Consider the following 22,327-nt stretch of genomic DNA (forward strand, 5'->3'; position numbering starts at 1 on the left):
TTTCCAAATTAAAAAAAAATGAACAGCAGACTAGATTTCTCCATAGAAAGAAGGAAATAACCTGGTAGAAACATGGAAATACTGACTACATTTAACTGAAATTTTGTAAGTCCCTAGACTTATGATTTTTTGCTGCTAGACATTTTTTGCAATCATGATAAGAAACTAACATTAGAACATAACATGAGAACAGCCATACTGGCTCATATCAAAGGTATATTTAGCCCTGGGCTAAGCGTATAGGCATTTGGATCTGCTGATTTCAAGTGATTACTTCCAGTGCTAGGTTGGAACAGATAACAACATGTGGATTACCATACATCTTCTCAACATGCTCATGACTTCGTGCAATTCCTATCATCTCTATTTTGTTTCCCTTCTTCTATTGAGCATCACAGGCAGAGAAGTCAGTCTATTTAGTTATTCTTTGTACCAAAGCTCATCTCTGTCTTTGATTGCCGATGCAACCCCTCTGGGTACTTTTCCTGTTTTTTCAATATTCCTGTTAAGATAAGGAAAATCAGAAAGGCATCGTTTTCCAAGCACAGATGCAGCACAGATTTAAACAGTGGAATAACAATGATCTGTACTATTTCTTTTTCCTGTTGTAATGATTCTTGGGGGAAAAGCTGCAATCCATGTACTTTTTGACTGCTGGCAAGCAAAGAACTGCTGGTTCCATAGAAGTGACTACTGTTAATAGCGAGATGGAAAGATCAACTCAGAATGCAGTTTATGAAGATTAGGATTATTCTTCTACTATATGCATCAGTTCACATTTGTCTACATAAAATTTGGATCTTGTTTAATACTTTTTGGAAATCAAACAAGAACTCCCTCATCCACGTGCTTGTTAATTTCTTCAAAGAACTCCAATGTATTCATAACGCATGGCTTCCCCTTACAAAATGCATGGTGACTCTTTACCACTATGTCACGTTTATTCACACCTCAGCCAATTTTCTTCTTTAGACAGTATCCCATCAGTTTCCTTACAATGGTCACCAGGCTTACTGGGCAGAAGTTCCACTCACCTTTTTAAAACGCAGCACTGCGTTTCCCATTTTACTGATACTGAGGATGTTTCAGGTGAGAAGTCATCCATCTCAGTCAGAAATTCAGCTATTTCTACCATGAGTTTCTTTACAATTATGTTTCAAACCTTTAAGTAACCTCTGATCAGCATGATATTTGAATGCAACAAATCCTTTAAAAATATAATAAAATATGACTTTCTTATTCCTGAAGAAACATTACATTTTCTTCAAAATTATAAACAGCCTATTGTCAGTCCTGACAAATTTCAGCCCTGGTCTAATGACATTTTTAAGGCCTAGTTTCTTGGGAACCCTCCAGACAGCAAACATCTGGTTTGTGCCATTAGAAACATACGTCTTTACTTCCAGATTTGCGTTATACAAGATATTAATTTTCAAACACAAAATATAAAATATTTGCATTTATCCTGAGCTTGCTTTGATTGCATTAGGTATTGTACATTAATTGCAAGCACTGTGAGTGTGCCATTGTATTTCCTGATTGGCCCTACTTTTCTAATCTATAATTATTGTCATTTAAGCTTTTTTAATAGCATCAGTTGTACACTGTAAAAATGTACCAGTTATATGTAACTGGCAGATTGCTGGAAGTCCTGATTTTGAACCAAGACTCAAGTGTTTAGGTAGTGTGTTAACAGAGTAAGAAAGGGTGCATTACTCCACAGAATACCCTACCTAATTACAAGGCAGAGTGGGAATGGAAAGGGATAATGTGATGGTATTCAACCATACAGAAGGCAGTAGTCTACACGTACTGGCAGCTTAATTGTTCTATAATTTTTTTATAAGCAAAGCAAAATTTTAAGAAGGAAGGAACTTAAAATTAATAACAAAGGACTGCTTTACAGATATTTTCAACGAGTCTTCCAAGTGTGAATTGTTACATAGGAAAATTATAGAGGTATTTATTTGAAAATGTAACAAGTAAACTCTCACAGAATGAGAAAAGACAGTCTCTAAAAGATCTTCAGAGACAAGACAAACTCATGTTTAATATGGCCCAAGTAGTAGGAGTGAGCTGGGAGAAGAAAAATCAGATTTGTTCAAAACAAGAAAAGTTGGAATGTTATTTTTATGGCATTTCAGACAGATATGAACAAGACAAGACTGTATTTATCTAGCCAAAAGGTTAAAAAGTTGCATAATAAAACCTGACGTGACCTGAGCTTTATGTACAGATGTATACAAATGACTATCTATCTCCAAGATTCTAGACAGAAAGAATCTGCTAGAGACAGGAAAAGCCTGAATGTGAAAAATGAAAGGGATGTGCAAATCAGAGAGGGTGTCTGCCACAGAATGATCAGAGAGAGGTAGAGGCATATGCAAAATGTCGTAAAGCTCCATATTAACATTACTGAATTTGCACTAAGTCCAGAAAAACAAAAGTTAGAGACAGATCTAAGTTTTACCATCTGTAGTTGGTGACTCTGGATTATAGACAGTAGCTAAATTAATATCTGCAAATGTTGTTAACCCCATAGATCAGGTAACAGGAAAAGCTTGATGGGGATTCAGGACAGAATGCTGTGGATGAGAACATTGAAAAGGAGTATCCTGTAAAGAACATGTTGAAGGATAAGGAGAGAAGAACAGATGAAAGGAAATTGTACTACAGCATCCATCTTTTCCATTATTTTAGCCATTTGGTCAGATGATTTCATTATTTGGATCAACAACAATAATGCACCAAACAATTTTTGCACTCTTGTGGTATTTGCCCAAATACTTGATGCAGTGGAAGGACTCCATTGAGTTAAACAGGCTTTGAATCAGTCTCTATCCTGCCCTCTCAAATCTGACAAACAATATACTTTTGCCCTATAACATTCTCAAAAGGCAACTTGCCCAAATCAAATTAGCACATCAAACTATTGCTAGCGCTAATTAACTAGTAAATCAACAGTTAGTTAACTAATTAGCATATCAGTGCTCCCCAGACTCAAGTAATTTATTATTTTAGTTTTAGCAAATATCCCTACCAAGTAGAGTGATGCAAGTATATGGTGCCTTAGAAACATGTTTCTTACTATTTGAAAATGAGAAGATGTAATAGATCTACATTTTTAGAAACAGTCTTTTTGGAAAGTCAGAAAACAAAGAGCCTGTTTTGATTATGAAGTTAGTTGATTTTTGAGCCCTAAAGTAATATGTGGTTCCAGTTGCATGCAATTGTTTTCTTTAATGCAGCAGACTTGGTTTAAACTGTGTGAATCAGATGCTCAGACTCCATTTTATTCAGAGCATGGGGATTTTCATTTGAAGTAGACCAAAGTTTCAAGTGTTTCATTAGCTGTTTTTCTTAGCTAGGAGGAGGAAAAATGGTACTCTGGCTCTGCTCTTCAGTTTCCAGTTTTTTCTCACAACTTGTATTATGGAATGTGGAACAGATGGGCTGGTCTTTGGAAGCTATATTGCAATTTATAGTGGTTTTCAATAATATGTCATACTTACTTTCCTACAGTAGTAAATTTTACTTCTTATGTGCACTAAGAAATTATTTTAAAACTGTTATGTTTTCTTGAGAAGACTATACTTACATTTACGCAAGCAGATATTTTCTGCACACAAAATGAGAATGTGTTTTATATGTATCTAGTTCCATAGCTCACAGATCATGCACCTACACAAGTGGAATAGGGTTTTTCCTAAGGCAATAAATACTTCTCCATTCCTATGAAATATTATATTTTATACTGTTAGGCATTATCATTCATATTTTACTAAAATACGAAAAGTAAACCAATAGAGGGGGGAAAATATCAAAGGATTAACACTGCACAGATGCAAACATGAAAACTCAGTACCCCTCTGAGTTGACAGAGCAAGCTGCTCAAAAGAGGTTTTTCTGCTAATAAGAGGTTTGATTCATTCACCCAGCTAATGGTGGCAGTAGCTGAAGGCACTGCCCTTGACTTTTTGTTGCCAATCCTCTGCTGTAGCTCACTGCCCCTGCAGCTACGTGATGAGATCAGAAGCATGCCCAGCTCGTAGCTGCCTCACCACACACTCTAGCTCCCCAGCTCAGCTCTTCCTCCACCTTCAATTTACACCAAGAAGCCAAACTCTGCACTGAAGTGACCAGTGTGCACACATAAGCTTTCTCCTGGCAACTCTTCTATGTGGGCAGTGGTCTTCAACAAACGAGGACTACCAACAGCTAGGATAACTCTCTAACCAACTGTTTCTAGATTTGCCACAGTCATTTGCCAAACCCTCTGCTCACTGGTTATTGTCTTTTAACACTTTTTCCCAAGGCTGAAACTTTTCATGACTGGGAAAAAAGAGAACTTGAGTTTGCATTAAGATAAATAGAATACGTTTTAAAAATCTATCAGTCTTCCTGCTTTTACTTGTGAAGACTGCCAGCTAAAATCCAGGATGTCGTATGGCAGAGATGTATATTCTTCTCTCTCGCTTAAAAGCACCTACAGCATATTAGCAAGACTGACTAAAAAAGGCTTAAGACAGCAAGCAGGTGTGTGTTTTACTGTGTTTAACTGTTATTTGACTCCAGTTTTCAGGAGAAAAAAACCCAAAACTTTAATGTATTCTCTACAAATAAGAGACTCTACTAGGACTTTCTTCCAAAATTTTGTCTGGCTGCTTGGATAAACCAATTCTAACTAAGACTAACTAGGAGGATTTTAGGTAAGCAGAAATAATTATCTCAATTAAAGTGATTATGGTTCAGTATTTAATTTTAATTTAATTTAGTTTTGCAATAAACTGTACAGATTATAAGAGAAATTTTCTGCTGCCTTTGAAAGAAAGCACTTCCAGCAGCAGCCGACTTTCACATATGTTACTTGTCTAATAAATGACCAGCATCACATTCCAGAGCATTTCTAGGTCTTCGACAGTTCCTTTTCCAGTCCCACCTATTATAACCCTGTTTAACTTATGACGTACTGTCAAATTGTACGAGACTATCTGCATGAGTGAGATGACTACAGGCTAAAAATTAATCTGATTGCAGTAGAAATACATTAACTTAAATAATTCACAGCAACATGCAGACTGACCTGTCCAGTAATAGGTTAGGTGCAAATAAAAGCTTTCCTGGGTGTTCCATGGAGCGCCAGACTAAGCCAATCATCAGTATCTCTAACCAGGCACATTCCAGTAGATGGACCTGATCATGGAGTGTTAAATCCACAAATCCTGAAAGAATAAATAGGAAACAGTAAAAACACTCCAGGTTTGTAAGTGAACAACATTATTCAGAGAATCAGGTTAAAAAGTGCATTGGAGCTGGATAACCAAAAAGAAAAAGCAATAAAACAGACGTTTGTCCTCTTTACATTTCAGGCTGAGTTTTGTCTGTTACTAGGTCCACTGTGGCTCCATCCTACAGAACAGTCAGCACTTTCTAGCCCCCTGGTTGTGTCCTGGCTGCACCCCGTCCCAAGAGCAGGGCAAGAGCCAGGGGAGCATCTCCATGCCCACGCCTGTTGCTAGTGGCCTGGGAAGCCAGGTGCACGCCGCAGAAAGGGACAGCCGTCTGCTCCAGTGCCATGCTGCCTGGGTCATGATAGAGGGAAAATGGAAAAATGCCTCTTATAAAATGAAATGAGAGCTCTAATCAGCTAATCCCAGACCACTTTTCCTGGTGGCGTGCTGTTTTACGGACTCGTGAACAACCCACCGTGCTGCAAGTGCTATACCTGTGTGGAAGAGGGCCCAATACAGCATTTCAAATAAACCAGGAAGCAAATGCTGATCACTGCACAAGCAGAATTCACTAATGAACCACTTGCTTATATTTCTATTGGACTATAGCACCAGGAAGAAGGAGGTTACCTCTCTTACTCTGTATTTATACAATGCTAGAAACAATTAACGCGAAATGAAGAGATTGCTTACAGCAGTACTAAAATATGAATATGAAAGAATAATGATGAAGCTAGATATGAAAGCATAATGACAGTGGTCATTCCTGTGTTAATTTCTTGGAACAGATTGTATTATTCTCTATTCTCACTTTTTATAAATGTTTTTTTCAATCCAAAGATATAAGCAAAGGGGAGATTGCATAATACAATTTATTAGATCCTAGCATAAGTTATTCTTCAAAATTAGCATGAACTTGCTAAAATGAAATGTGTAGAAGTTCCCTTAAAACTGATCTTATTTATCTTTGACTCAGTGTTATGAGTGATACACATTATCGAACTTTGCCTTTTTTTTTCTTTTTTTTTGCAATTGTAATTTATTCATATTGGTCTTCAGAATACAAGTTACAGGGTAAACTACCTTACCAGCCCAGTAAATGGCAATGATTTTGCTTCTGTGTTGTGTCCTCACTAGAGGTATATACTGAGTCAGTTTCGAGGACTATACCTGACATACTCTCGAGTACTATTTTGAGAAGAAAGGAAAAAAAAGAAAGGCACATATTTTTAAAGTTAAATGTTGTGCTACGAAATAAATTTTTCAAATAACAAAGAGGAAGAGAAGGAACAAAATACAGTTCACAATAACTTAGAAAATATTGTTATGTTCTGCAAAACAGTTGTTGATATAATTTTTTTTAATGAAAACATCTGAGCGCGCTAATCAGTCTATTCATAAGGAATCTTTCAAAGAAAGGAAACAGCTTTGACACATCTGCAATAAACTCATCTATCAATCATTAGGAGTGAATTTAGACAGTTCCAGTACCTGCTATTTTTATGAAAGTGGTAACTATTGGGGGGAAACAAAATTGTCTTTTTCCATATTTTTCCGTTATTACCAAATGCAAAAATGACTTTCAGATTTCACAGACTGATGGAATGGCATTTGCCTGAGCCACCAACCAGCCTGAAACAATAGAGCTGAAACTTAAAAGAGCAAAATTCATAACTACAAAGCATTGATTACAACACTCAAGAATGAAATTGGCAGAAAGAAACAGCTGTCTAGATATGGAGAACAAACAATAAACACCATGTTTCCTATTAAGTACTGCCTTAGCGTGAGAACACATAATAACAAAGTGGTTTTGTCTATGCTTGAAGAGTACCACAGCAATGCAGGGACACAAGTCCCCGTGTGGTGTCTGAAGTTTGCAGTCAGGGCATTACAGGTCAGTTATGTTGCCATTATTTCATGTGACTGCACACTACGCTACAGCAGATTGCTTTAACTGTTGCAGAAAAACTGAGCTTGTTACAAATGTGGCAATTCACTTTCCTGTAAAACTTTGCTCATTCTACAATATTCTGGATGCCAGAATGCTTTGCTCTGTTCTCCACACTGTCTTACTTTTACTACACCGATTCTCAAACCCCTTTTAAGCCCTATCTTTTTATTAGCTTTATTTTTCCCCATGCCCACATATGAAAGTTCAGATTGCACCGAGGCTGAGTAATCTGCACAAAAGCTAAAGAGAGAAAGTAAAAAAGAAAGCTAATAAATTACCTCACTAATATTGTAGAGGAGGCATATTTTGTCAGCCTGCTCTGAGAATAGAAATATACTGCCCAATAATGCTAACAACTTCTGAAGTACCTGAACGTGAATACTTTGCATTTAAAAGTCCTAAAAGGATTGGCCAACAATATTATTGCTGTCTGGAATATTAACTCTGATTTCAGTAAAGCTAAGGAAGTTTCAAAAAACTAGGATGGAAAAGAAAACTGATTGTGAGTCCAGAGTTTAAAACATTAAATGCTTTGTCAGCCTGACATCTTCTTTGGGTTCTATAACAAAACAGCTAGCACAAACTTCGAATAATGCAGATTTAAAAGTCTGTAGTATAATAATACACATCAACTGTGATTTATAAAAAACCTTATCAAATTAACTTGATAGCTTTTTAGGTGACATTATAAGTTTAGTTGATAAAAATAATAGTTTTGATGAAACAGACTTCTATGAGACATTTGATTTCATAAAAGCACTCAACAAATTAACTGAATCAATATATTTTAAATGACACATCTCAGTATGTCATGGCAAAAGGGTAATGAACTGAACTGAACTGAACTGAAGTGTTTCTAGAGGAATGTCATAAGTTTACTTCTTTACCCTAAACAATTTTTTTAATGATGACATGGAAAAAACAGAAATCATGATTCAGATGTCATGATGGCATGTGGGAAATAATGCAAAAAGCAGGCTGATAATGTAAGGAATCTAAATCACTCACTAGCTTCATCATAAAAAATATAAAGACATAAGTTTAAAACCAAGAACATTAGGCACATATACAAGATGGAAACACTAGCAGCTGTGAAAAGGACTTGGAAATGATGGAGAAAAATGAGCCCAGTTTGAGCTTCCAGTGGGCAGCTACATCTAATAAAGACGACGAACTTTATAAAAAGCCAGGGAAACTCTGAGAGAGTAAGGAAGTTAAATTACCTCGGTGTTACCTGAATCTGGTAACCATTCTTCAAGCGGGATGAGAAGTTGGACAGAATGATAGCAAAACATCAAAATGAATAAAGCATTGAAAAACATGCCCTCTAGTGAGGAATAAGAGGAATTTAGTTACTCTTTGTGAAGTTAAATAGGCTAAAGAGGGTAAAGGACTGCAATGGGTAAATATCTAAAGAAAAAGAGAACGGCATTACAAAAGGTAATGGCATAACACACAGAAGCCCATGCTGGAAGCTATATGTGCTCCAAGCCAGACTACAAATGAGGGGCCATTGTTAACAACAAAAGTAGTTATTATCTAAGCAACATACTAAGGTTCCATGAATTTGCTACCATTAGAAATGTTAATCAAGATTTAATTATTATTTTTAAGACATACTCTTGTTCAAGCAAGCTAATTCAGAATAATGTTACAGAAGGTTAAATCAAATGATGAATAAATCAGTAGTCACTTCATCACTCAGAGCATGCTGCACTTTAATGCTGCTAAAATTACGTGTAGATGTGCACTGCATTTTCAAATATCAGTGTTCTTTTAATGCTGGCAAGTTTTGAAATAAAAAGTTTTTTTGAATTCAAAATTTTTGATTATTGAGCTTTAAGGAAAAAGAAAGACCTTCACTTCACTGTTGATAAATTCATTAACTGCAGCTTATGGATATAACTTATATCTGACTCCATACACCAGACTGACCAACTGCATGACCTTATGAGACCGTCAAAATCCTTGTGTGGCCAAAACCCACCAGAGGTAGACTGCCATTAAGCCATTCATATGTCATATGCTTGGCAGGAGAAAGACACTTAGAGAATAAAAGCCATGGCTGGACCATTCCTTTTTCATATACAGATAAATTAACAGTATTTTTGAGTAATTGCCAACACAGAGCACAATAATTGTTCCACGAACTCTTGAATAAATATGGAAATCTGAACTTCTGAAAAGCCAGAAAGCTCTTCTGAGCACTCAGCTAAGAGTAGGTGGCAATTAAATTTATGTTATGTGTAGAACACAAAACTCTAATGCTCAAACTAAACTGATTATCCTTTCTAATATAAAGCAGCAGTATGTGCCACATCAGTGACAATATGATACAAATCTCTTTCTTCCAGACAATAAGACAGACTGAAGCAGCAGTGGATCCACAGAGGAAAAGCTATGAAAAGCGCTACTTTGGCATGCATGACTCTCTAGAGGTGACATTAGACTTGGGAATCCAAAATTGTATGATCCTACCATCCTAATAAAAGGCAGGCAGCAACAACCTACAAAAGGTATGAGCAAATCTCTTTGTAAACTGGGAATTTGGGCAATTGCCCAAAGGGAGGGGTTGCCATGGAAGAACACAAGGACTGCACCTTGACTATAGCCTTGTCTGTACACAACAGCAGGGCAAAACAGAGTCCAAGGACAAGTGAATCGGAGAATCACAAACACTTTTCCATGAGCATCAGTATTCACACAGCTATTTCTATAATGCTACTTATTCCTCCTTCTTTTCACAGATCTTCAGACCAAAATTATAAGAAACTTCAATTAAGTTCTCCCTCCTGAGGACACTTAAAATATGACATGGGCATATTGGCTTAATTGTTTACACAAATCCAGTGTTTTAAATCAAGACATATTTTGAAGACTGAAGATCAAAAATCTCTAAAATCCAACGTTTTCAATCCAAATATTTTGCTAAAAAAATTAGTCTCGTTATTTCAATTTTTTTTAAAGGGACATTACTTTTGTTTCTGTAAGTGGGGTCAGAAAAAAATTACCTACAGTTTGTTGAGTTCCAGGGAGGGAAGTCTGAAAGTCAAACACAGAGCAAGTGGCACAATTGTAAGAGCCTCTAAATACTTTGTCTGCTCTTTCAGAATTCTCTATTTTCACTGCCTATATAGTTATAATATAGCAGAATACCAGTCCAAACATATACGCTGTCTCCTCTAAGCCTAAACAGTCTGTCAGAAATGAAAAGAGATCAGAGAGAACAGCATCTGCTCTTAATTACTGTTAATTCCTTTTAAAAAGTTTACTTCACATTTGCCATTTTCAGCTCTAATGGTTCTAAACCTCTTTCTGAAAAATAACAATTACAATTTATGGGCGTAAACATAATATGAGTTAGGGATGTTTGGGGTTTTGGGCAAAACCCAAAAAGTCAGAAGGATCATGAGGCCCTGCTTTCGTGGTCTGTATTCGTACTGAAAGTCAAGATCAAGCAAGCTTTTGCCCTTGTCCTCCACAGGAGGTTTCTGTCCTCCCTGAGCTCACTGTAGGAGACCTGCCTTACGGTTTGATGGGTGTACCACCCCAGCCAAACTCCTCACCTGACGCTGTCCCTGGAGCAGGATGCTGCAGGGATGTCACACTTGTCGCTTTTATTTCAGATCCCATTTCTAGAAGCTGCACCTAAAAGCTTCCACCTGCTTCCACCTAAAAGCTGCACCGTGGCAATTCCAAAATGCATTTCTCAGGTAAATGAGAACCGTTTCCAGAATGTAAAGCTATCACGACTTCACTCAACACTTTCTGCTTGCACAAAAAGCGCATATTTTTTCACGCCTGTCCAGTCCATATCCTTTCAGGATGAGGAGTCGAAAAAGTTCCTGAGGCCATTTCTGGTCCAAATAGCCAATGCCTCATTCAGGACAGGAATCTCCTCTTCCCTCTTCAGGTACACACCAGTCTAAAACATGACCGAATGTACCCTGCATACATCAGAACTAATAAATACTGTCCTCTTTCAAATTTTCTATGCCAAAGCAAGCTTGTAAAGAAGTTAGCCGAGTGGGAGTTGATCTACTCAAAGTCAATACTTTGTACCAAGCACAATCTGGATTTAGGGCTGTGGAAACACTTCAGGGGTAGTGACAGATAATAGCTGCTGGTCAGACATACATTCTCTTCTCCTGACAAACCCTTGCCACATTTTTATGAAATACTGCTGTCTGGCCCGAGAGAAGCATCAGAAGTCCACAGCGCAACACCAGCATGGCTGGCACTGCTCCTGGGGAGATGGACCACGTGCTGGCCCAGCGGGGCTGCGGGAACACCCAGCCTGGGAGGCAGCCCCTAGCTTTGGAGTGCTCCTGTGAGTTTTGGGGAAAGTGAGTTCTCACTGAACAGCAGCCCAAGCAAATTATTCTGCAGGATTTGATTGCCTGGGAAAATCTGTCCTATGCTGGTGGATGGTCAGGCCGTGTGTCCAAAGCTCGAGGTTTCTTCCTCACTGTGCTCTCCCTGGCATGGACGCAGCTTGGAGAGAAGACAATCTGGGTTGCGTTGTAGCTCAAGCCCACGGCTGACACGCAGCACAGACATATCCAGTGAAGCTAAGCGCTTTCATGTCCTGACTTTCCTTGCATGTGTCACGGTGTCTGCCTTGACTAAAACACAGTTTTTATTTTGCCACTCTTTCACTTTGTTAACAAAAGATTATTCCAGAAAGTGCATTAGCAGTACCAGTACCAGTTAACACAAATATGCTGAGGCCTTCCATCAGGGAACATAATAAAAGTAATCAGCACTCACATAGCACTCTACGTTTTCAAAGGGCAGTAAAGCCATTAAGTATTATTAAATGTATTTTATAGATAGAACACAGAGAGGTTAAGTGCCTCATCCGGGAGGAGGCAGGATTAGGACGGAGTGTGGTAGGCTCTCAGCACACACTCTAGTCCTTTCAAAAATCTTTGGGGTGGAGAAGCCTCCTTGAACTCGAGTGCAAGCTCTGTTTTTTGCAAATCAGTAAAAAGGTAAAAAAAAAACAGAAGCAACTGAAGTTTTCTCAAAGAGAAAAAGGAAAGCAAGCCTTACCAAGTTAGAATTGGGGGGGAAACTGTTTAGAGTGTGAGCAGAAAACCTGGATGCAGGGAACTAAACAAGCATTAATTCTTAATTGGTTTTAAAACATTCACTAATCTAGGCAAGGTAACTGTCTATATAAAAAAATCCTAGGCCTAAGCTTTCTTCCCCCTCTAAACAAGAAGTTTTGAAATTTATTAAAATAACAAATCTTACCAATAATTATAATTATAACAACAACTACTGTATAAGATTATTGCTATCAAAGGCTGCCTACGAGTTTGCTAGTGAAAGTTTATCATACTGTTTTTATAAAGCAAGAAGGGAGACATATATATATTTTCTGTACAAAAACCAAACACTTCAAATGATCAACAAAAAGCGATGTTCATTATTACACAACAAATTCCTGCAGCACTATATAGCAGTTATTTAAAGCATTTAAAGCAGTTAATTATCATTCATCCCTGGACTGTAATCCAAGACGTCCAACACTCAGGCTACACTTTGACAACAATAAGGTGCTACTTTATGGTTCTTTTACCACTGAGAGCTGTGCTATTTCTCAGGGAGTTCAGGCTTGCAAATAAAATGCACAGGACATTGTCTGTACACTGAGAACGGGACAACAGCAGCCGTTCCCAGTGATTTTAACTGTAGGAACAGACCATCAGCTGCATGTGAAGGCTTTTCTTTTGAAGGGTGTTCTCTGAATCTTTCCCTGCACAGGTGAAGAAGGTTACTACACAAAATTTTTTAGCTGCTGACTAAAATATACAATATGAAGTAATACACCTTTTCTTTATTGTCTCTGCAACAGTTATTTACCTTAAGCTAATTTTATACGAATATTCAGGCCAGTTGCAAGTAGGTTTGAGGGTTTTTTTTTAATTTGTCATTTTTGTAAGAGGTCGTCGCTATGCAAAATATTTTCCATCAAATGCTAAAATCCAGATCCAGCTAAAATCATTCATGGGGCTGATTATGCATTCTTGCCTGACTTTTACGAACTCAGAAGACATGCACGTAAATACAAGCTGTCCTCTCTACCTCATTCTTCCCCCTCCTCCCCCTCCCCACCCCACTAGGGCTGCTACTCTCCTGGTCTGTTCTGCTGGTGTAAGTGTTCAGCCAACCGATGAAATTACCCGGTAAGAAGGAGGAGCGTGAAAGGTGAGCGACAGGCAGCTAGGGAGCACCAACCACCTCGGACAGTTTATGCTTTGTGTAAACCTTCCCCGAGACTTAGGTCATGTCCAGCATAACTTGGGGTTTTTTTGTATGTTCAGCTGCATCCAAGAGAGCATGAGGTTTTTGGCATTTGTTTGACCTCCTTACTAAAGTACCAGGCTGTGCTCCAATCATAACCCAAATCAAATGTAAATAAGTGATGGTTTTGTGGCTGTCAAGAAAAATCATGTGACGCAAAAGGTCTCTTTAAGCAATCACTCTTTAAGCAATCTCTTTAAGCAATCACAATTTTTAAGCAAACGTATACTCACTGGAGGGGGAAAAAAAGGAAGACTGAAGCAGACTTTTTCACAGCTTTTTAAATGACCCCAGCATGCCCCTGTGGGGTTTCAAATGGTCGCTTCCATACACAGTTATCAGGGGAGAATTTTAAAACCAAAAATCAACCTCTAAGACTTCCCCAGTTGTTTTCCTCTTTTCCAGACTGCACCTACATGCTTTTACCACATCCTTTTACTAATTTCATAAGCACTGGGATTGGGCAGGGCTTTGACAGCATCAGCGAGAGCAGCCGGGCGGGTGGTGCTTCGCACGGGGCTCCGCAGGCCTGCTCAGGGCTGGCTGGGGCAGCATCGCACGCCGGGCGCTCACTGTGGCCCCAGGAGATGGGCCTGGCCAGGGCAAGAGGGCTCTGCAAAACCTCAGGGTGGACAAAGGCAATGCAGATACGTCGCACGGTCTTATGGCTGTATGGGTGGCGGGAGAGGGGTGGCAAGTGAACACAACTCGGTTAGAGTGAGCCTGGAGACCTATTCTACCACAGGCAGCTCGCTTCTACTTCTCCGCACCTCATTTTTTCCACAAATGTTAGGGTATAAATATATCTCCATTGTTCCATTTTTTATCCTTTTTGTTCCATTATTTATAAGAACTATATGAAAGACCTGAAGGTCATCATACACAATCAAGAACATTTTGGAGAAGAGATAAAATTACCTTTGCAAGGTAACACAAACAATGATCAGCTTCAGCCACTCTTCTAAACTAACATTATTTATTTATTGAAGGAATTAGAAGCTGAAATTAATGATTATTAGCCCTATTCTTTTTGAATGTCCCTAAAATCCTGTTTTTATACTTTTGATTATTTCCAACAATTTTGTTTAAGTCTTTAAGGATTAAAGTTTCACCGTTTCAATTTACATCTCCACCCATGCCTGGAAGTGTGAGAAATGTCACTTTTGAATTTAACACTTTTTTTGACTACGACGACTTTCATGTGATGAAATTGAGAGGGCTACCCTCTCCCCTTCTTCATTCATAAAATCCAGTGAACAAAGCACTAAGCTTTCTGCTCCACAGCCTATTCCATCCCCGGATCTACTGTACTCACCACTGAATCAATTAACATTCATTGCGACAGCAGCTGGAACTAGCAGAAAAGAGGATTATTTTGCAACCCAAGGAAAAGAGGGAAAAACTGTCAAGACTGTAGTGAACTTGAAGATTAAAACTGCTTCAAGACTACAAATAGAAATTGCTCAGAACATAACGTGCTGTACCCAAGAAATGAAGCATAACCTCAGAGTTCATGGCTTGGCCATTCTTTATAGTCATAAGGAAATAAAACTAGCTTGACTAAGGCACCTGCATCCATTTTATTTCTTCAGATTGTTCACTTTTGGAGAAGTCTGATTTCTGTCTGTTGCGCTTTTATGTGAATAACAGAAACTATGTAGGTATATGTATCGTTTTGTGTTCATTACATTGGCTGGCACCTACACCAAAACAGAAAAACAAATAAGGCTCAAATGTTTATTATCCCTCCTATTCTTTTCACCCCTACATGACTGGTTTTGAACAGAACCCAATCTCTGAGTAATTATCCAAGAAATTGTAATGACACATCAAAGAGAAGAAAGACAGCAAAATTAATTGCAGCAATTTCCTTTAACCACTACAACAAGAAGAGCATTTTAGCAGCCGTGTGGGAGTGTCATCGTATGACAGAGCAAAGGAATACATTATAGGGAAAGCAAGACACTGGAATGCAGCTGGCCATTTATATTCATTTTCTTGTCCAGCGAAACCTAGTAAGTTAGCAAGTAGCATATTTCCAGAAAACACATCATTCACTTAAGCCCCTTTTCTTGCATACTCTCCTCCAATGGCTAACAAATCCAAGGCACATTTCAGCATCTGCAAAGCCTCAGGCGACCTCAGGAAACTGTTGCATGTTGCATGGACCAGGCTCAGGTGTGCATACAAAACACGGGTATTGCACTTGAAGAACCACCACCTTGTACTCAAGCTCCTATACTGCCTGCTGAAGCTGGAGCTGCTTGGAATCACTCTGATAGAACATTTTACATTGGAAAGTGACAGGTTGATGAGTTTAATACACTCTGGAGAACATGTCAGATTTTAGAAAATGAAAATAAATTTTAAAAACCAGGCTAGTTTCTATCAGGGAGCACAGAGAGTCCCTCTCAGCTACCTCACCTGAGTTTTCAGCACTCCACCAGGTACCTAGTCCTACTCAGCACTGTGAAAGGTACCTAAACTTCCAGGAAATCTAGGACCCTTTTTTCCAAAATTGTCTTCTTTTCATTTTAAACAGGTGACTAAAATATTTGAAATCTTAATGAAGTTTTCAAATCTTTCTTTCATATTGAATAAAATGTTTCATTTCACCTGAGAAAGTTATTATCTAGCAAAAAGGTCCAAAAATGTCACTTCGGTTGAGTGAAAATGATTCTTTTTCATTGTTTGGATCTGCCATGAAACAAAGAAATTAATTATTCACACAACTCTGATGGAGACATCTGGAAAAGATTTGGAATAGTATACAAGCTCACCCAAAATACCTGGACCTATAAACCCTATTTGTCATCCACTGTCAGGACTGGAAAGTTGCATGGAATTCTGTTACATTAAAAAAAAACACAGTAATATCTTCGAATAAGTACAATAGAAGAAATTAAAGATTAGAAGAAAAATGTGTAACTTAAAATTCAGCAAGTTTCCCCTGGAATTATAATTTGATATTTTTTTCAAACTGGTAAAAAAGTGGTAGTTTTCAACTTTTTCATTTGCAGAGAAAATTTGATTTATTTTGTTTTTCTTTTTTCTTTCATCTGCATACGGAATGTGAGTTTGACAGACTCCTCATGGATGAGAATAAAACCTTTAGCTTGGATCAGGAAATAGAGCCACTTCACACAGTTCAAACAGAGACTAGGAGACCATTTTATGAAGAGCATCCCCATGCTGACCCTCAAGGCACAATTTGGTTCATATACAGAAGACTTTTTCAGGCTGAAGGCTCCTATCCTCACAGGTAGAAGAACTGTGTTTGGAGTAGGAGCCCTGAGCCAGCAAATATCATCTGATTGCTAGCCAAATGGCGTTGCCCACATTTGATGATATCCAGTATTCTTGGGTTCTTGTTATATACTTCTACAGTTCATGTATGTTTATAAGCATCTACAAACACACTTAAATATAGTCCTAACCCTATAAACATGAGGTATTGTCAATCTGCTCAGAGACTTGGAAGCCAAGAGATACAGTGTCAGGCTGGCAGCTTGTTAAGGGGGAAACCAGCTCATCAGCATTAAGCTGAACGACTTCTGACATCTCAGTATTGAATTATTTCAGAGCAGTTTCTGAAAAGCTGATACCTCTATCTCCCACCTACTTGAAATCAGCACTTAAAAGTTACTCCACAACATTACTTGTAAATAAAATATCCCCTAGGAAAGCTGGTAACAATTATTCACTGTCAGCTGAAGAGCAGATCTGAATTCATCAGACTGAAGTGATGGAGTTTTACCAAAATGTCTTGGAAGCCCTACTACTGATAAAGAAGGTACAAAAAGCCCCATCCGGAATTTAAAGAAAAGAGCACTCTGACTGAACTGTCTGCTGAAATAAGACAGTAGGGGAAATGTATTTATGTTGCCTGGCAGTGTCTCATTCAAATATCAGGATCTCTCTCGAACACTTGATTAGAAGTGGCTCCTTCAAAAAAAAAAAATGCATGGAGTGGAACAAAGGTACAAAAATAGAGAAGAAAAAGAGCTAAGAAACAGAACTGATTTCGAATCAATTACTTATTTTAATATACTACATTATGTCAGGCTTAGTTATAATTAATTTTTCCTTAGACGTACTTAGCGGTATCAAAGATCACTTCTCAGGAGAGCTTTGCGTAACACCTGGATAAAGCAGCATATAAAACTTCTGCAAGATATAAGCCACTTTTTTGGGAAGAGAGGCATAAAACAGGAGCATAATGGGCATTGTAAAAAAAACCAGCAGATTTAATTTGTATTTATACCTGTAGGCTAAGAATCTTCAAATTAGGGTTTTTTGTTTCATAACAGGGATATTTAGCATGCTTCACAGCTTTCCCATGCAGCAGATAAAGTCCTGAGACAGCAGTTTAGGAATGGATACACTGTGGCACATTACAAGAGAGTTATATGAAACTAACACAGGGAGGCGTTGGTACAGCCGGGAGCAAAATTAGTGTTTCGCAGCGGTAAAGCAACATGCTTCCCAAAAGGCCCAGTGTAAAAGAACATAAACCTACATGTATAATTGGGGAATAAAAACTGTATTTGGTATTCATATCAGAGTCAATGATTCTCCATAGCTGTGTTTATATGAATACCAAGTGGGAAAAACAATGAAGTAGCATTGATCAATATCAATGGGTTGTCATGGGCAGCTCTTTTCTGTCAGCTGAGAACCTGACTATGTATAGTGCTTTTAAAATGTGTGAGACATTAACCAATTAATACCAGTGGTCAATTCTACCATCACTGAATAAAATATACTAGAGCTTTCCTTTCCCACAGGCCTTGCAAAATCCCACCCTGCAGAAGAAGAATAAAAATCAACTACTGATTCAAAAAAGTCTGCCACATGCTTCTGTTGCTTCAGGTCACTATTTACTACCTGTACAGTGCAAACTTGGCCCAAAAACTTCCAGAAGAATTTACTGCCTTCCTGGAAGACAGAGACAGAAGAACAACTTCCAAAAAATATGCACTAGAATAGGCAACCAGCCACAAGGTAATTCAGCAGAAAGCAAGCTCCAGGATTCCTCTACCTTCCAAATAGCACAGGTAGATGAACAGCCAGTCTTTGCCTCCTGGGAAGTAAAGTGTCTTTTACCCTAGGGATGGAAGCAATCTAAAGACCCTTTATGAACTAGGATGCATCTTGAGTGAGTGGGAAATTACAATGCTTCCTCTCCCCTTTGACTCTCCAACCCCTCACAGCTCTGGCATAATATTACAGAACATATTACAGATCAAGCAGAAATATGCAAAGTAGAAGCTATACAACAACTATTTCAGCAAGCAGGATAAAGCCTGTAAATGATGCCAGTAACGAGAAGATTCTTGCCTTTTGTGCAAGAGAGATTGGAAAAGACCTCTCTGTTGAAGTAGAAATAAAGAGAAATTAAATTAGACACAGCCTTGAGTTAGAGCTGGATGTTACTATTGACAGTACAGATACATTAATATTTCTTTCTAGCACCCTCATATTAATACTTGCCTGTTCATTCCTGGTATAATGTCACCCTCACATTCCAACTGGCTCAACCATTTTGCGCAGAACTGGACTGGGGAACTCACACAAGTTATAGGCAACCCAAAACACACACACAAAGAAAGGTTTATTTTTAACCCAGATCAGTCCCGCTACTTGCACAACCGCCCCAAACCCGGGGGAAGCAGAAAGGCAGGTACGGCTCTAGCCGGTGTTGCAACTGGAAGAAATACTTGTGAAACTACAATCCCACAAAGTATGCCCTACAAATGTATTCATTCTCATTTCATAAGAAATACTACCTTTGTAGCAATCAAAGGAGATTTCTGAAATAGGTCAGACATGCAATACTACTGTATTCATTTATATTAGTATGGCAATATTACGATTTTAGCTTTATCCTGGTCAATTGTTTCTAATACAATGAACATACCCAGTTAGAGACTGCCCAATGTTTCAGTAAACACTTGGCTCACTTGCCAGCAGCCCATATAGCCATTTCTCTATTTGCAGCCATGTTTTCTGAGGGACAGCAGCTGTTGCAGAAGATGCTTCATTATTAGACTATTGATAAGATTTAATACGCTCTGGAAAATTTCTAATTAACCTAGTATGCCACATTCCCTACCTTTGTGAATCAAGTAAAATGAGATTTCTTGAATTTTAATTTACTAAATCGCCTCAAACACTCCAGAATGTAATTTAACAGGAAACACAACACATTTTGTGTGGAGTCTAAGTGAGATTTTGAACAGTGCTTTTCCCCTTGTCTATATATTAACCTTGATTCTGGGCCTCATGACTTGCTACTGGATTAACTGAAAAAACTCCAAACCAAAAATCTCAAGCTGCAGAGACAAAAATCACTGAAACTTCCGCCAACATGCATTTTCTTTTTCTGAGGTCAGCCTGCTCACAAGGAATACCAGATACGTGGGAGAGTCTCTGGGTACCCCCCAACATCCTGAGCAGTGCCCCTCTCGGGTGGGGAAAGGGAGCAGGACACTGAGTCAGAGTCAAGATCTTGATTCCTCCCTCCTGTTTCCAGGACTCCTCTTTTCAAGAGGCTTAAGAACCTTTAGGTCTATACCCAGGGTCTAACTGCAGTGGTAAATAATTCATCTCCATCTCCCTGCTGAGGGCCGTGGTGGACAGCTATGTTTCTTAGAAGGAACAGAACTTTCCATAAGGAAGAGAGAAGGCAATATTTTCTTATGGCCACTCTTAGCTGAGAACAAACTCCTGGAGGAACAAGGCAATTGCAGATTTCTCATTCCCCAGTCCACTGTGGGATATGCTTTAACTTGCTTTCACTAGCTATATTCACAGCAGTCCATAACTAACAGGCAGACAAAACAACATACTCTTTACACACATAGTTCATTTCCTGGAGAGATAATCAAAGAAAATAAATCAGCTGCGTAACAGATGTGTCATATAATGCATCCTTGCAGCGCTACAGACAGGGTAGGAGCCTATCCAGAAGTCGTCTGCAATAAATCTTTCCTAATTATTTCTATGTATCTTAAAAACTTCTATATATCTAATGTGAGATTTTAGTGAATGACTCACTTGAACAAAAAACTAATACAGATGATATTAAAATAACCTCTAAACTGGAATTACAGTTGACTGTGCTCAGAGATGTAGTACTGGAGAGAAACTAAAAGAATTAGGCTGAAGTTATTAAACATCAAGTAAAAAGGGCCTATTTATGTGAATTATGTGAACAGGGAACAATGGATATGTGCGTATGCACATACATATCGCATCAGTGCTTTCCAACAATCGCATATTCTTTTTGTAAATTATTTTAAGAAATAAATAAATCAGGAGGGATCATTACTTACTGTTTACTTAGAGTGGAAATTAACGAGCGTTTCTTGGAAAGCTCCAGGGTTCAGCATAGCTGAAGGCTCTAAGACAGATATGTTCATCCAAGAGTGTAAATTACTTATCAGCTAAAGAAAAATAGCAGGAAATGTTTTTATAAAAGTATCATTTCTTTTTGAAATAAAATATTACAGTTTAAGTATTTAATTTCCTTAAGTTTTGGCTAAAAATATAAAAATTATTACTGTGGATGCTCCTTTCTATCTCTTTGATTGCAAGACCAATAGAATTTCATCTTCAAACATTTATTATCAACTTGTATAACTTGTATGTTATTGAATGCCCAATGAATTCTTGTTAAAAGAATGTTAGCTCCTTCTTACCTGTTGGGTGTTATTTCTCATCTGCCACTATACGACAAACAGGCAAACAAGGTTACTTACAACAAGTCAATTTTGGATACTGAAGATATTTGTTCTTTGAGACAGCTTGTTGGGAAGCCCCAAAATTCAAAACTTCAGAATTCAAATATTTCTTACTCTGGAAAGTTCTGAACAGAGACGGCTTTGTAATAGCACTTCAGGTCTTGATTTTAAAACCACTGTGTACATAAGGAACTTTACACATGCGGAGTAGTTCCATAATCTTATAAATGTATTTGAATATGTGCATACTTGTAGAAACAGAGATTTACAGGCTAAGTTTGTCTTCAGATTTAAATTTAAATTTCAGCATGTACTCCTTTCAGGGATATTTAGATGCAGAGAAGTGTTCTCTAAAGAACGCTGTTTTTTAAAAAAATCACCCAGAGTAGAACATCATTATTGTGCTGAGCTAATAAACGGATGGCTTTGGATGTCTGTTTTCATTGTTTTTCAAACTATTCACTTCCACAAACAAAGAAGGGAACTAAGACATCTCTGGGAAAACAAATATTACAGCATTTAAAAAGAAATACTGGGGTTCCAACTGTTATTGATTTATTAGACAAATGTTATGAAGAATGTTGTTAGCTATATTTCCTTTTCTCTAAATATACAAACACACTTTATCTGGGGGGGGGGGGGGGGAAGTGAATTTTCCCAGCATGTTACACACATTCACCTGCATCTTAACAGAAACTCATTCACTGAAAAGAAAGGCCACAGCCATTTTTTAGTCCTGTGCACAGAGAACAACTACAGTTATGCAACACAAGTAAAAGACAGTCACTTTCATTCTATATTTGTTTATGAACTTGTATCTTATTACAGCTTTCCTAAATTCAAGGAGGCTAGAAGGTTAGGTAACATGCTTGATTCAATAGCTTTTGGCAGTCACCTCTCTACGCAAAGTAACTACCTCTGTGAACAAGAGGACAATACAGCAGTCTCTATGAATTACATTGAAACTTTGTAATATTAGAAAGAATTGCTGACATTTATCATGCTTTTGAATGAAATATCATCTCACATATGAAGTGGAGCTTTTAATTGTGGTCACAGAATGTTGCTAAAAGGGACACAAGCAG

At 38.0% G+C, this 22,327-nt stretch overlaps 1 protein-coding gene across 1 annotated transcript in view; it reads right to left on the bottom strand.

Annotated features, from left to right (window-relative positions):
* ESR1 (estrogen receptor 1) overlaps positions 1–22,327 on the bottom strand; it is a 166,830-nt gene that overhangs the window by 23,034 nt on the left and 121,469 nt on the right. Inside the window, exon 6 of the mRNA XM_075146139.1 lies at positions 5,084–5,222. Coding sequence (XP_075002240.1) covers positions 5,084–5,222 — 139 coding nt within the window. The remainder of the gene's footprint in view (positions 1–5,083; positions 5,223–22,327) is intronic.

This window comes from Calonectris borealis, chromosome 3 (assembly GCF_964195595.1).
Source record: "Calonectris borealis chromosome 3, bCalBor7.hap1.2, whole genome shotgun sequence".
Lineage (NCBI taxonomy): Eukaryota > Metazoa > Chordata > Aves > Procellariiformes > Procellariidae > Calonectris > Calonectris borealis.